Here is a 13,326-nt window from a genome sequence, read left to right as displayed (position 1 = left end):
TTAGGTTTTGTGTCCAGTTCTCCAGTTCTGGAGAGCCTGGATTGGAGGCCCTACCTTGCCTCTTGCCCTGGGGTCTACCTCAGTCCCGCTCCTCGGCCTGGCCCCACCGTAAGCCCTGCCTCTCTGATATTCAACTAAGCCCGCCCCGCTGACCTGGTCACGCCCCACTGTCCTGATCTCGCCCCGTTGACCAGGTCTAACCCACTGACCTGGTCCCACCCCACTGTCCAGGTCCCTGCCCACTGACCAGGTCTATACCACCGACCAGGTACCCCCCCACCGACCAGGTCCCGCCCCACTGACCTGGTCCCGCCCCACTGACCCGATCTACCCCACTGACCTGGTCCCACCCCACTGACCTGGTCCCGCCCCACTGGCCTGGTCTACCCCACTGACCTGATCTACCCCACTGGCCTGATCTACCCCACTGACCAGGTCCCACCCCACTGACCCGGTCTATCCCACCGACCTGGTCCCGCCCCATTGACATCCAACCCCGACTCCAGCGCTGATCCGGTCCCAGGACCCATCCACGTCTCTCCTGGCAGGAAACTGGCAGCTGGTCACTCAGAGCTGGAAGCACCGCCGCCCCGCTCCGCACCCCCTCTCCCCCCGGTCCCAGTCCCTCCGCCTCCCGGACCCCATTTCCCAGCCCCGGAGCCCCCGCCTCGGTGGCCGGGGGCAGCGCACCGTCCGGAAGCCGATGCTCGCTTCTGCGCCTGCGCGAGCGGCCGGCCGGACTCCCCGCACCCTCCCCCCGGCGGCGGCGGTCAGTCTTCCCCCGGGTCCTCGGCCTCCGCGGCCTCGGTCCGGCCTCCCCCAGGCCCCTGGCGTCGGGAGCGGAGAGCTCGGCCGCGGGGAGGCCAGCGATCAAGGGGGGCCGCCGCCGGCACCCCGCGCCCGGCCTCCCGCCGCCGCGCCGGTTCCCGAGCCCCCGGTTCCCGAGCCCCGTGCGCCCCGCTCGCGGCCGGCTGCGAACTCTGTGCTGGGCCCAGCGATCGGAGCGAGAGCGAAGTAGATGGGACGATCACCTTCTTTTCATCGTCCTCCCAAGGCGTCCTGTGCTCTCTTCCCACAAAGAGGAAAAGCACCCCTGCCGTTCGGGTCGCGGGACCAGAGCCTCCCCTCGTGGCCTCCGCGCGGATCCGTGGACTTCGGCCGCGGCGTGCCCGGTGAGCGCGGCTGACCTTGGCCTCCGCTCCGTCTCTTCTCCTCCCCTCCTCGTGCAGGAGAGAGTATTAAACCTTAGTTCTACCCCGCTCAGGCATCCGGCTGCTACATGGTATGTAATGTGTGTTCTGCCGAAGCCAGCACAGCTACATTATATTCCGGTGCGTAAAAGTGAACGGATTATTAAATGCTCTCATGATCCTCCGCGCCGAGCAGCTATACATTTTAATCATCTGTAGATTTTTATTTGAGTTTCACACACAAAGTGTGGCAAACTGTAGTTTCAGCCTCTCCCACCTCCACTGTACCTTGTATTTTTTTTTTTTTTTTTTACTTTATTGTACTGCCAGGACCTTCATCCAGTTCCATGTAAAATAGCATGGAATTTGTATCCTTTCGTTGTCTCTTATCCCAAAGGGAGTTATTCTACCCTTAAGTAGGATGTTTACTGTAGGTATGGGTGGATTTTTTTCCCCCCTAGTAAAACTCGTCCCCTTCTAGTTCTGCTGGGTTATATTGTTATCACCAATGAACATTGATATAAATAGATCAGTCACTAGTTTGTATCTAGTAAGTCAAACCTTGTATAATCTTTTTATGTTAATGTGGTGAATTCTATTAGTTGATGATTCCATTTTCAGCCACATTTTATTCTTAGGATGAAACGAACTTGGTTTGTGATTAATGTTTTTATTTTTCATTTCTTGACTATACTAATATGTTATTTGCACTAATGTGTATGATATCTTTTTTTTTTTTTCTGGTCTTGGAAATACTGGAGAAAATAGTCCCACCCACCCATAGAATTTTGAATATTTTACTTATTTGGTGAGCTTGTTGGTTAAACAATTTATTTCTTACATGGGTGTGTTTTATTTTATTTTTTTCATTTTAATGTATTTTATTGATTTTTTACAGAGAGGAAGAGAGAGAGAAAGAGGGAGAGAGAGCTAGAAACGCTGATGAGAGAGAAACATCAATCAGCTGACTCTTGCACACCCCCTACTGGGGATGTGCCAGCAACCAATGTACATGCCCTTGACCGGAATCGAACCTGGGACCTTTCAGTCTGCAGGCCGACGCTCTACCACTGAGCCAAACTGGCTTCGGCGATTTCTTACATGGGTGTGTTTTAAATTGGAGATTTTTTTTTTAATGATTGAATATAATCAAGTTCTATATTTTAAATAATTGCTGGAAAATTGTATTTTTCTCTTTCAAAATTTATTCTTTTTAAAAGATATTTTATTGATTTTTTACAGAGAGGAAGGGAGAGAGATAGAGAGAAACATTGATCAGCTGCCTCCTGCACACCCCCTACTGGGGATGTGCCCACAACCAACTTACGTGCCCTTGATTGGAATTGAACCTGGGACCTTTCAGTTCGCAGGCTGATGCTCTATCCACTGAGCCAAACCGGTTTCGGCTCAAAATTTATTCTTTACCTGTATGTTTTCATATCTCTTCCCTTAGTTTTTTTGTTGTTGTTATAATCTCCCTGGTAATATCCGACTCATTTGTAACTTCCTTTATCTGTGCCCTGTTGTTTTTAGAATTGCCATGGGTTTGTCGACTTCATTAGTTTTCAAAGGACAGATTGCTACCTTTTCTGATTCTGTTTATTAGTTTTTTAAAGTATCATTAATTTTGCCTCATTTTCACTTTTCTTTCTAACCCTTTATGCTATTCTTTTCCCGACTTTGTTAGGGCTGTAGTCAGTAGTTAACCTATTGATACTGATATTTTTCTTCTCTGGGAATTGATGGTATTTATAAGTATAAAAATATACCTACCACACCAGCTATGGATTTCCATTGTTATCTGAAACAGTTATTTTAATTTTCTGCTTCTATCCTGCCATATAGTAGCACTGATTCCCTAAGATAAGTATATGTGCATCTCCTTATTCCTGCAATGCACTGCATTTTTATATAGCGTATACCACTACTTGATATTTTGCTATCATAATTTACTGCCCTCCCTTAAAATAATTATGAAGTCCATGTACTTCAGTATTTTTCTGTTTTGTTCAGTGCCGCATCTCCTGTGACTGCATGTGATAGGATCAGGGGAAATATTACATAAACAAATACGCAATGAAAGAGCAGGCAGTAGGGGCCTTAAGAGAAGCATCCTTGCTCAAAGATAAAACCTTTGAATAGACTACTTCATTTGTCTACTCTGCACAGTGTGTCCAACAGGGTTCTAGGCCAGTCCCTGGTAATGTTAGGGAATAAGGGCCTCTCAAACAACGAGGTTGTAAGATATACGTTCAGAAATATATTCATTGGCCATTTGGACTTGAGATAAATAGACCTGCATACACACCCTGAGAAGGCAGCTTTCTAACTGGGTAACATTGAGTACGTGGTTAGTGGTTAATTGACTCTAAGATTTCTCAGCTATAAATTAGTTGTAATAATATCTGATTTGCAGAGTTTCTATGAAATAGAAATAATTTCTTTGCAAAGATGTGGGCATCTCTTTTCCAAGTCTCACATCATGCTTGCTCGCATGGAACATATTATTAATACAGTCTGTGGTTGACTATTTAGTACTGCTGTGGAAGAAACAGTTGTGTTTTCATTATTGGAAATTTGTAAAGCAGCCCTGTAGACATTACTATCAGAGATGACACACCTTCCTCATTTCACTTAAGTATTATTTTCTGCTTCTGTACAGGCAGCATTTAGCATGAGGATGATAGCATGGGAGTCTTCTCTGCTTCCTTGTGTGGAATTTCGTTAGTTGATTCTCTCGTAAACCAGGTTTCAGGGATCCTGCAGCCTATGGGAGGGAAGGTCCATTGATCAGGGGCTGAGCAGGAATGCCTGTTAGCTTGCCAAGGGGTTCAGAAGTAAGGAATATTGGGAACGGAGCACCCAGAAGTCTGGTATATTAGTCAGTGCTTTCTTGGATTTGAGACAGAGTGTATATTCTCAGGAATATAAGAATTTCAGGTTGTAGGTTTTGCTTGGAACTTTTTATGCTTTTCATTATTATGGGCAAATTGATTTTAGTGTTAGCTAAGTTTTTAGAGTTCAGTTAACTTACCTGTAAAATGGGACTATCGAAGGTATTAACCTTTAAAAAAAAAAGGCCAACAAGAACCAGAGCAGTTTCTAGCTCTACACGAGGTAACATTGCTCCACTTTCTTACGAGATCAGAATGTGCTTGCTTGGGTGTCTTGGGTGAATGCATGTGCATGTATGGGTAGTGTGTGTGTGTGTGTGTGTGTGTGTGTGTGTGTGTGTGTGTGTTTCGGGTGGAATGGTAACTCATAATGTGCTGCAGCAACCAAGCTCATGAGTGTGCAAATTGTAGGAAGATCTAAATTGTGATGTCCTTTTTCTCCCGCCTCAGCTATAACTTCTCCATCGTCTGCCTTTCTTCATGAATGGACGAAGAAAGAAGAGCTGCTGAGTCACAGGAAAACATGACACAGGTAGGTAAAAGCTAATGATTCTCCAAAAGAATATTCCCATTTCACCAGTTCACCAGTCTGATTGTTTAGGGCAGGGATCAGCAACCTGTTCCTTTTTTGGGTTACATAGTATGCTAGACTTTGAAGGCCTGAGTTTCTGTTGGAACTCAACTCTGCCACTGTAGTGTGATAGCAGCTGTAGACATCATATAAACACATTTGATTGTGTTCCAATAAAACTTTTCTTGCACAAACAGGTGGTAGGCTGGATTTAGCCCTGACCTAGAGCCTGAGAAAATATGGCCAGCTGCGGGCCTGGGTTGAAAAGTTGTGCTTCTCGGCCTCTCGGGTTTATGAAAATAAAGGAAAGCTCCCTCTCTCTCGGTGCGTTTTTATTAATTAAAACCTCATCCAGATTTGACCCTTCGTTGTGCTGATTCAAAGTCTAGTGGGAGAGAAGGAAGCAGGTGAAATTGTTTCTCACCTAACATTATTGATAGGTTTTGCGATTTAAAGCAAAACAACAGATACGGAAACCAGTTTCACCATAGATTGGTATAGATGAGTTAAGTTCTCACAGCATCTCCTCAATATTATATCAAAATGAAGTCATTCAAGGACCTGCTGTATTTAATTTTTAGACCAGTTATCTCATTTTTGCTATTTGTCCTGGGCTGTTCTGGATCATTATAAGATTGGAATTGTTTACCATTGAACCATGAAGAGATAAATTGAGTGTTTTAGAAGTTTCATTCAGTCTGGGAGACAGAATTTGATCAGTCAGGAAGGGTGTGTGGGGAGAAAGATCTGATAGCTGAGTCCAGGGGTCGATGTTAGGAGAGCATAAAATCTTTAGAACTCCCCATGACTGGGTTCTCAGCTCCTTTATCCTATATTGTCAGCGTCATCCATCCTCCTGAACACATCTGGGGAGTTGATACCTTCTGATCAGAGAATGTGGGGTGTTTCAGGACTCAGTGGTCTTTGAGGATGTTGCCGTGGACTTCAGCCAGGAGGAGTGGGCTTTGCTGGATTGTGCTCAGAGAAGCCTCTACAGAGAGGTGATGCTGGAGAACTTCCGGAACCTGGCCTCACTCGGTAAGAATAGCAGCATTCCTTTATTTGGATGTTTAGAAAACAAATCTGACAACTCAACCTTATTTCTTATGCGATGATTTGGGCTGAAGAATTGCAGTTGATTGGTGAATAAGATAGACATGGTCACTGACCCCAAGGAACCTGTAGGCTAGGGGCTTCACCATGAAAAGAAACATCTGTGTGTTGAACTGACTTTTTATTGTGGTTGAAAGTGTGGGCATACCTAACTGGTTTGGCTCAGTGGATAGAGCATTGGTCTGTGGACTAAAGGGTCCTGGGTTCGATTCCAGTTAAAGGCACATGCTCAGAGGGGGGGCGTGCTAGAGGAAACTAATCAATGATTCTCTCTCATCACTGATGTTTCTATCACTCTCCCTCTCCCTTCTGAAATCAATATATATATATATATATATATATATATATATATATATACACATATATATACACACACACACACACACACACACATAGATTTGAGGGGTCTCTTAGGGACCCAGGGAGGTTTATGGTTTGGGACCTTTTGAGAATTTGCTGCCATCAATGCCCTTGACTAAAAGACCGCCGGCAACATACCTAATGTTAAACAAGTTGGGTTAATTACTCAGTGCTTCAAGGGAGAACACATGACATAGGGAGCTGTGGGGTGTCACAGTAAGAGGGTATTAGAAAATACATATTACAGGATTTGAACTTTGGTTGAGTGATTTGGGGAGGGGTCTATGCGAGTAGGCTGTATTAGTTTACTGGGCCTTTTGTAACAAAATACTACAAACTGGATGACTAAAAACAAAAGAAACCTGTTCTTTCACATTTCTGAATCTGGAGGTCCAAAATCAAGGTGTCAGCAGGGCCTTGCCCCTTCTGAAAGCTCTTTGGAAAAATTCCTGCCTATCTCTTCTTGGCTTTTGGTGGTGGCCAGAAACAAATCCTTGGTATTTTTTTTTTTTTTAATATATTTTATTGATTTTTTACAGAGAGGAAGGGAGAGAGATAGAGAGCCAGAAACATCAATGAGAGAGAAACATTGACCAGCCGCCTCCTGCACACCCCCCCACTGGGGATGTGCCCGCAACCAACGTACATGCCCTTGACCGGAATCGAACCCGGGACCTTTCAGTCCACAGACCGAGGCTCTACCACTGAGCCAAACTGGTTTCGGCAATCCTTGGTATTCTTGACTTGCAGATACATTGCTCTGATCTTTGCCTCCATCTTCTCTCTGTCTCTAAGTCTCTCCCTCTGTATAAGGTCACTAGTTATTGGATTTAGGGCCCACCCCACTCCAGTATAACTTCACCTTAACGTGATTATATCTGCAATGACCCTAGTTCCAAAAAGGAAGTATTCTGAGGTTCTACACATGAGTTAAAACAACAACAACAACAACACAAAACCACCCACAAACATTTATTTATTTTTAGAGCAGTTTTAGGTTCACAGAAAAGTTGAACAGAAGTTATAGTGATTTCCCATATGCCCCTATACCCATGCACAGCCTTCCCTGCTACCAATATCCCCCATCAGAGTGGGTTAGTTGTTACAACTGATGAACCTGCATTGACATATCTTCAGCACCTGAGTCCATAGTTTACATTGGGCTTTACTCTTGGTGCTGTACCTTCTATGGTTTGGACAAATATATGATGACATACCCACTGTTATAATATCATACAGAGTAGTTTTACTGTCCTAAATCCTCTGTGCCCGGTCGATGCATCCCTCCTTCCCTTTTAACCCCTGCCAAGTATGGATGTTTTTACTACGTCCATAGTTTTCTCTTTTCGAGAATGTCATGTATTTGGAATTATAAGATATACGTGTCTATAGCCTTTTCACATTGGCTTTTTTCAGTTAGTAACATGCATTTAAAGTTCTTTTATGTCTTGACAGTTCATTTCTTCTTAGCACTGAATAGAATATTCCATTGTCTTGGATTTGAATCCATGACCCTTTGGTGCATGGGCCAATGCTCCAACTGCTGAGCCACACCTGCCAGGGCTGGATACGGGTTTTGGGTGAACACTGTTTAACCCACTTGGATTAACTCACTTGGGTAGATTGGATGCTAATAGAAAGTGGGAAAAATTCTATTATTGGGTATTTTGTGGGTGGCACAGTGTCTATCCTTAGACTAAATCTTTGCCTGTCCTTAGACTAAATTTTGAAATGGTCTCATTTCATTTTACAATGATATTAGCGTAACCTTGTCTAAGATTGGTATTCTGTGAGATTATTTGTGCTCAGCAGGAGAACAAAATGTCCTGGTTGTAAGTAGCAGACCAACTTCTAGTTATACTGAGGATTAGATATGAAAGATCAGTTCTAGACATCAAAGGCTATGTCACAACCCTTTCTCCCTTAAAAATCTTTGGACATAAATTTTGTTATAATTAAATTCACACTTGCCCCATCTTTATAGTATCAGAAGAATGAAGTTTTGCCTTGTCTCATGGAAATGTTTATGGTTCCTCATTTTTTTCTTTCATGTGATATGCCTTTCTGCATTAATAGGGTATCCACTACAAACACCTTGTCTGATCTCCCAATGGAAACAAGAGGAGGACCTGGAGATATCAAAGAGAGGGACTATCCATAGGGAGCCCCAGGAAGGCAAGAATTCTTGTGAGAAATTGTCCTGGTTGGGGGATATTACATTTGGAAACATAAAATAAAAGCAAAATGAAACTTTTGTCTGAGAGCAAATTTTGCACAGACACCATTGATTACTGTTATGACTTTTTATTAGTCCTCTTACACTTCTTTTGTTTTTGGAAAAGACTTTCCTTTTTGTAAGTTAGTATTTGGTCATGTACATTTTATCCAGTTTCTTTTTGTTTTATTCTCCTAATAATACTCTATTCATGTTACCATCAGTCTCACTCTTCATGGAATTATTTCTTAGTAGGTTGTTTACCATATTGACCTTGTGCTTATTACCAAAGTCTTGAAACAGCCATAGTGCCAAAAGCCCTTTGCTCATATGTACCTTTAACTTTTGTTTCAGGTTTGAAGACTCAATTTAAAAGTAATAAATCAGTCACTTCACAAGACATTTATGAAGAAAAATCATCCAATCAACAGAGAATAGAAAGATTCAAAAAAAATGATTTCTGGTCATCCATTTTATACAAAAACTGGGAATACCATTGCATTGATTATAAAAACAAAAACCCCAAAAGACTTTTGAGGTGAGTGTATTCATATAAAAAAAAGTAAGTACCTCAGAAGAGAATCTTAAAATGTCATGAAATTTAAAAAACATGTACATAAAACTTGGTCAAAAATTGTGATTTCATAAAGAATTTTCATAAGATATTCCCCCACCCTATGAATGAGACAGGACTTCAATGTTTGATAGTTGTAAGCAATTATGAGAAAAATCTGATTAATAAAAATTCAGTGATAAATATTGGCTATTGTAGAGCCCTTTCAGAGAACTTTCAGCTTATAACTTGACAGGGCAAAAACATTCATAGTTAACTGAAAATGGTAAAAATGTATTTATTACTAACAATGTGCTTTTTATTTTTGAAAGAAGTAATGTGGTGGAGGACATCTATGAACGTAATGAAGAAAATCAGTGTGGACAAACCTTCTGCCAAATTTCAAATCTTAATATGCCCAAAAGAACTACTGAGATAAAATCCTATGAATGCCATGAATGCAAAAAGGTCTTCACAGATCATTTATCCCTTAAGAATCACATCGGCTCTCACACTGGAAGCAAACCCTATCAGTGTAAGGAATGTGGGAAAGCTTTCTATTTTCGCGCTTGTTTCAAGAAGCATATGAAAAATCCAACAGAAGAGAAACCCTACACATGTAAGGAGTGTACCAAAGCCTTCGGCTGTTCTTCATTCTACAGGGCACATATGAAGATTCACATGGGAAAGACAAACTATGAATGCGAGGAATGTGGAAAACACTTTAGCTGTTCTTCATCCCTCACAGAACACAAAAGAATCCATAGTGGAGATAAGCCTTATGAATGTAAGGAATGTGGGAAGGCTTTTAGTTGTTCCTCCTCACTCTCCAAACACAAAAGAATTCATAGTGGAGATAAGCCATATGAATGTAAGGAATGTGGGAAGGCCTTTAGTTCTTCCTCTCACCTTATAATACATATAAGAATTCATACTGGAGAGAAGCCTTACGAATGTAAAGAGTGTGGAAAGGCCTTTAGTGAATCCTCAAAACTCACTGTACATGTCAGAACACATACAGGAGAGAAACCTTATAAATGTAAGGAATGTGGGAAGGCCTACAATTGTCCCTCCTCCTTAAGTATCCATATGAGAAAACATACTGGAGAGAAACCCTATGAATGTCTGGAATGTGGAAAAGCCTTCTATCTTTTAACTTCCCTTAATACACATGTGAAAAATCAAAGTAGAGAGAAACCGTATGAGTGTAAGGAATGTGGAAAAGCCTTTAGTTGTCCCTCATCCTTTAGAGCACATGTGAGAGATCATATTGGAAAGATACAATACGAATGTAAGGAATGTGGGAAGGCCTTTAGTCGTTCCTCATCCCTCACTGAACACTTGAGAACTCACAGTGGAGAGAAGCCTTATGAATGTAAAGAATGTGGGAAAGCCTTTATTAGTTCCTCCCACCTTACAGTACATGTAAGAACTCACACTGGAGAGAAACCTTATGAATGTAAAAAATGTGGAAAAGCCTTTATTTATCCTTCAGCTCTTAGGATTCATATGAGAACGCACACTGGGGAGAAACCCTATGAATGTAAGGAATGTGGGAAAACCTTTCGTCATTCTTCATACCTAACTGTACATGCCAGAATGCACACTGGAGAAAAACCGTTTGAGTGTCTAGAATGTGGCAAAGCCTTTAGTTGTCCCTCATCCTTTCGAAGACATGTAAGAAGCCACACTGGAGAGAAACCATATGAATGTAAAGAATGTGGGAAAGCCTTTGTCTGCCCTGCCTACTTTCGAAGACATGTAAAAACTCACACTAGAGAAAACATAAATGTAAGCCGTATGGGAATGTCTGCAAAGCTTTTGAAATCTTAGGCAACATATGAGATCTCACACTGTAGAAACTTCCTCTAAGAAAGAAAATTATTGCTCATATTCATGAAGACTTGAGAATTTACACCTGAGTGAAAACCTTTGTAAACCATGTGGTATTGCCTTCATGAATATCACATTTTATTGGTCAAAATTCATAAGAAGTCTATAAGAAAATTCATACTAGACTCAAAGATCAGTGGCTTACCCTTAAAGTGGAATATAGTTCACTGATTTCTGGTTTTTAGTTAATTAAATTTAAAAAAAAATTATTTATTGATTTTAGAGGCAGGAACAGAGAAATATTGATTTGAGAAGGAGAGAGAGAGAGAGAGAGAGCGCAATTTGTTATATTTATTTATGTATCCATTTTTTGATTCTTGTAGATACCTTGACTGGGGATTGGACCCACAACTTTGAGGTATCAGGACAGAGAAAGAGAGAGAGATCAATTTGTTCTATTTATTTCTGTATCCATTATTTGATTCTTGTAGGTACCCTGACTGGGGATTGAACTCACAACCTTGAGGTATCAGGACAATGTTCTAACCAGCTGAGCTACCTGGCCAGGGTTCTGATTTTAATTTTCTGATATGAATATTTAGGGTGATAAATATCCTTCCAATACCTTTTAGCTCTAATATGTTTTATTCTGAGTTGCTTTTATTTTGATTCAGATGTAAATATTTTCATTACTAAGTATTTTTTCACATGCAGACAACAGTGATCCTTTTTAAACAAAAAATTAGTTTCTGATAAACTATCATTCTCTAAGTGTGCAGTGATTATGGTATGGACTCTTGTATTTGTAATTTCTTTTATAACTTTCTTTTGTAATTGGTAGTTTCATTTTGAACTAGTACAACAAATACTGGAGATTGCCTTTTCAATATTTCCCCCTTTTTAATAAAAAACTACTGTTTGTGAAGTTATCAATTCAAAGGCTTTTCTGTCTCATAAGTAATTTCAGCATAAATTAATAAGTGTGAAGGTATTGAAAGAAATGTCTCATCTGATATGTAGTTTTTGTATTTTGTTCTTTGTTTTTGCTCATGACTGGGAATTGGACCCAATGTTTCCAGAATAAAAAAGATCTTGTGAGAAGAAAGCTTGAATCAAAGCTGGTTGGGTTGGTTTCTGTGTGTTAATTTGGGCATGGCTGGGAGTTCATTTCCCAGAATCACTTCCTTATGCAGTTTCAGGTTAGAGTTGTCTAAAATAGTTTAAGAATTAGAAAGCAGAGGATAAAATCTCTTATTTTCATTTTAGTGGGACCGTGAGACAGGGAGATAGATGCATAGGTGCCTGTGGGCTCCAGTTTCCAGTCATTTTCCTAATTATTGGTCTTACCAACCAATATTGGTTCAAATGGAATAGTGAGTGCTTAAGTTACCTAACAAGCAGCAGTTCCATGAACATCTCTGTAAGTTTCACTATCATGGCTGTACACAGCCTCTTAGATTTTGGGGCAAGTTTTAGCATTATCATTTTGCTTATTTATTGCCATCCTCTGGCACATCAACTTATTATATAGAGGTGGCCCCAGACTGTTATCTCTGTAGTCCAGTCCCATTAAGTCACTCTGCCCAAAGGGAAAGATTCATGTATGTAAGTTGATTGTGATCTCAAAACAAGAAGACTAACCACAGTTTTGACTTTTATTACAATTTATTAGGATTGCTTGTTCTTGATCTTTATATATATGTTAAAATACAATTATGTACAGTTAGGTGTTTGGCTTTTCTCAACATAATGTCTCTTTGCCTTCTAATTGTTCTTTTGGCAGACTTACACTTATTTCTCTTGGTAAATTCTTTTTACGTGGAAATAAGATTAGTAAATCTAAGGGTAGATTTCATGTTTAGTTTGGTAGATATTATTCTTTTTCAAACATGTTTATTCCACCTATAATTATAAAATTAATGCATTCAAATTCTAATTGTTCCAAATATCTGACCAGCACTTTCTAATTTTAGCCATTGAATAGAAGTTGTGGTAATATTTTTTTTTCTTTCTTTTTAAAATTGTTGACAATATTACAGATGTCCTCCATCCCCACCACCTGCCCCCATTTTCCCATTTTCATCCAGCCCCCACCTCTCCCTCTGGCCATCACCACACTGTTGTCTGTGTTCATAGGTTATACACATATGTTCTCTCATCCAGTCCCCCTATCTGTTCCCTCTGACAGGTGTCAGTTTGTTCCATGTATTTATGCTTCTGGTTCTATTTTGTTCACCAATTTATTGTGTTCATTAGATTCTACATATAAGTGAGGTCATATGGTATTTATCTTTCTCTCTGGCTTATTTGGCTTATTTCACTTAGCATAATAATCTCCAGGTCCATCCATGCTATTGCAAAAGGTAAGAGTTTTCTCTTTTTTACAGCTACATAGTATTCCACTGTGTAAGTGTAACAGTTTTTTAAGAAAAGATTTTTTAAAATTAATTTTTAGAGGAAAGGAGAGGGAAAAAAAGAAACATCAATGTGTGAGAGAAATATTGACCAACTGCCTCTTACACATGTCTCCCCCCATCCCTTTGCCATCAAGGATGGTGCCCACAACCTGGGCACACGACCTGACCAGGAATGAACTG

The 13,326-nt window shown here is 40.8% G+C and overlaps 1 protein-coding gene across 8 annotated transcripts; it reads left to right on the top strand.

Annotated features, from left to right (window-relative positions):
* Positions 1 to 707: 707 nt before the first annotated feature.
* ZNF266 (zinc finger protein 266) lies at positions 708 to 12,474 on the top strand. 8 transcript variants are annotated; one of them, XM_036459661.2, is made up of 6 exons: positions 708 to 1,172; positions 4,535 to 4,616; positions 5,498 to 5,693; positions 8,205 to 8,315; positions 8,698 to 8,881; positions 9,229 to 12,474. In XM_036459661.2, the coding sequence occupies exons 3-6, from the start codon at positions 5,660 to 5,662 to the stop codon at positions 10,727 to 10,729; spliced, it is 1,830 nt and encodes a 609-aa protein (XP_036315554.1). In that variant the 5' UTR covers positions 708 to 1,172; positions 4,535 to 4,616; positions 5,498 to 5,659; the 3' UTR covers positions 10,730 to 12,474. The 8 variants fall into 8 exon arrangements, with proteins under 8 accessions (XP_036315554.1, XP_045445142.1, XP_045445138.1 ...); XM_045589186.1 differs by having other exon boundaries at positions 708 to 1,282; positions 5,567 to 5,693; positions 8,205 to 8,303; XM_045589182.1 differs by having other exon boundaries at positions 708 to 1,282; positions 5,567 to 5,693.
* The last annotated feature ends 852 nt before the right edge of the window (positions 12,475 to 13,326 follow it).

Source organism: Pipistrellus kuhlii, unplaced genomic scaffold (assembly GCF_014108245.1).
Source record: "Pipistrellus kuhlii isolate mPipKuh1 unplaced genomic scaffold, mPipKuh1.p scaffold_m20_p_30, whole genome shotgun sequence".
Classification (NCBI taxonomy): Eukaryota; Metazoa; Chordata; class Mammalia; order Chiroptera; family Vespertilionidae; genus Pipistrellus; species Pipistrellus kuhlii.
This window is presented reverse-complemented; position numbering and strand designations above follow the sequence as displayed.

Bases quoted from the DNA above. Each gene is read 5' to 3' on its own strand.
- ZNF266 (XM_045589182.1), top strand. From the start codon at position 4,569: ATGGACGAAGAAAGAAGAGCTGCTGAGTCACAGGAAAACATGACACAG. The intron at 5,694-8,204 runs GTAAGAATAGCA...CTGCATTAATAG, and splicing joins CCGGAACCTGGCCTCACTCG to GGTATCCACTACAAACACCT. The intron at 8,882-9,228 runs GTGAGTGTATTC...TATTTTTGAAAG, and splicing joins AACCCCAAAAGACTTTTGAG to AAGTAATGTGGTGGAGGACA.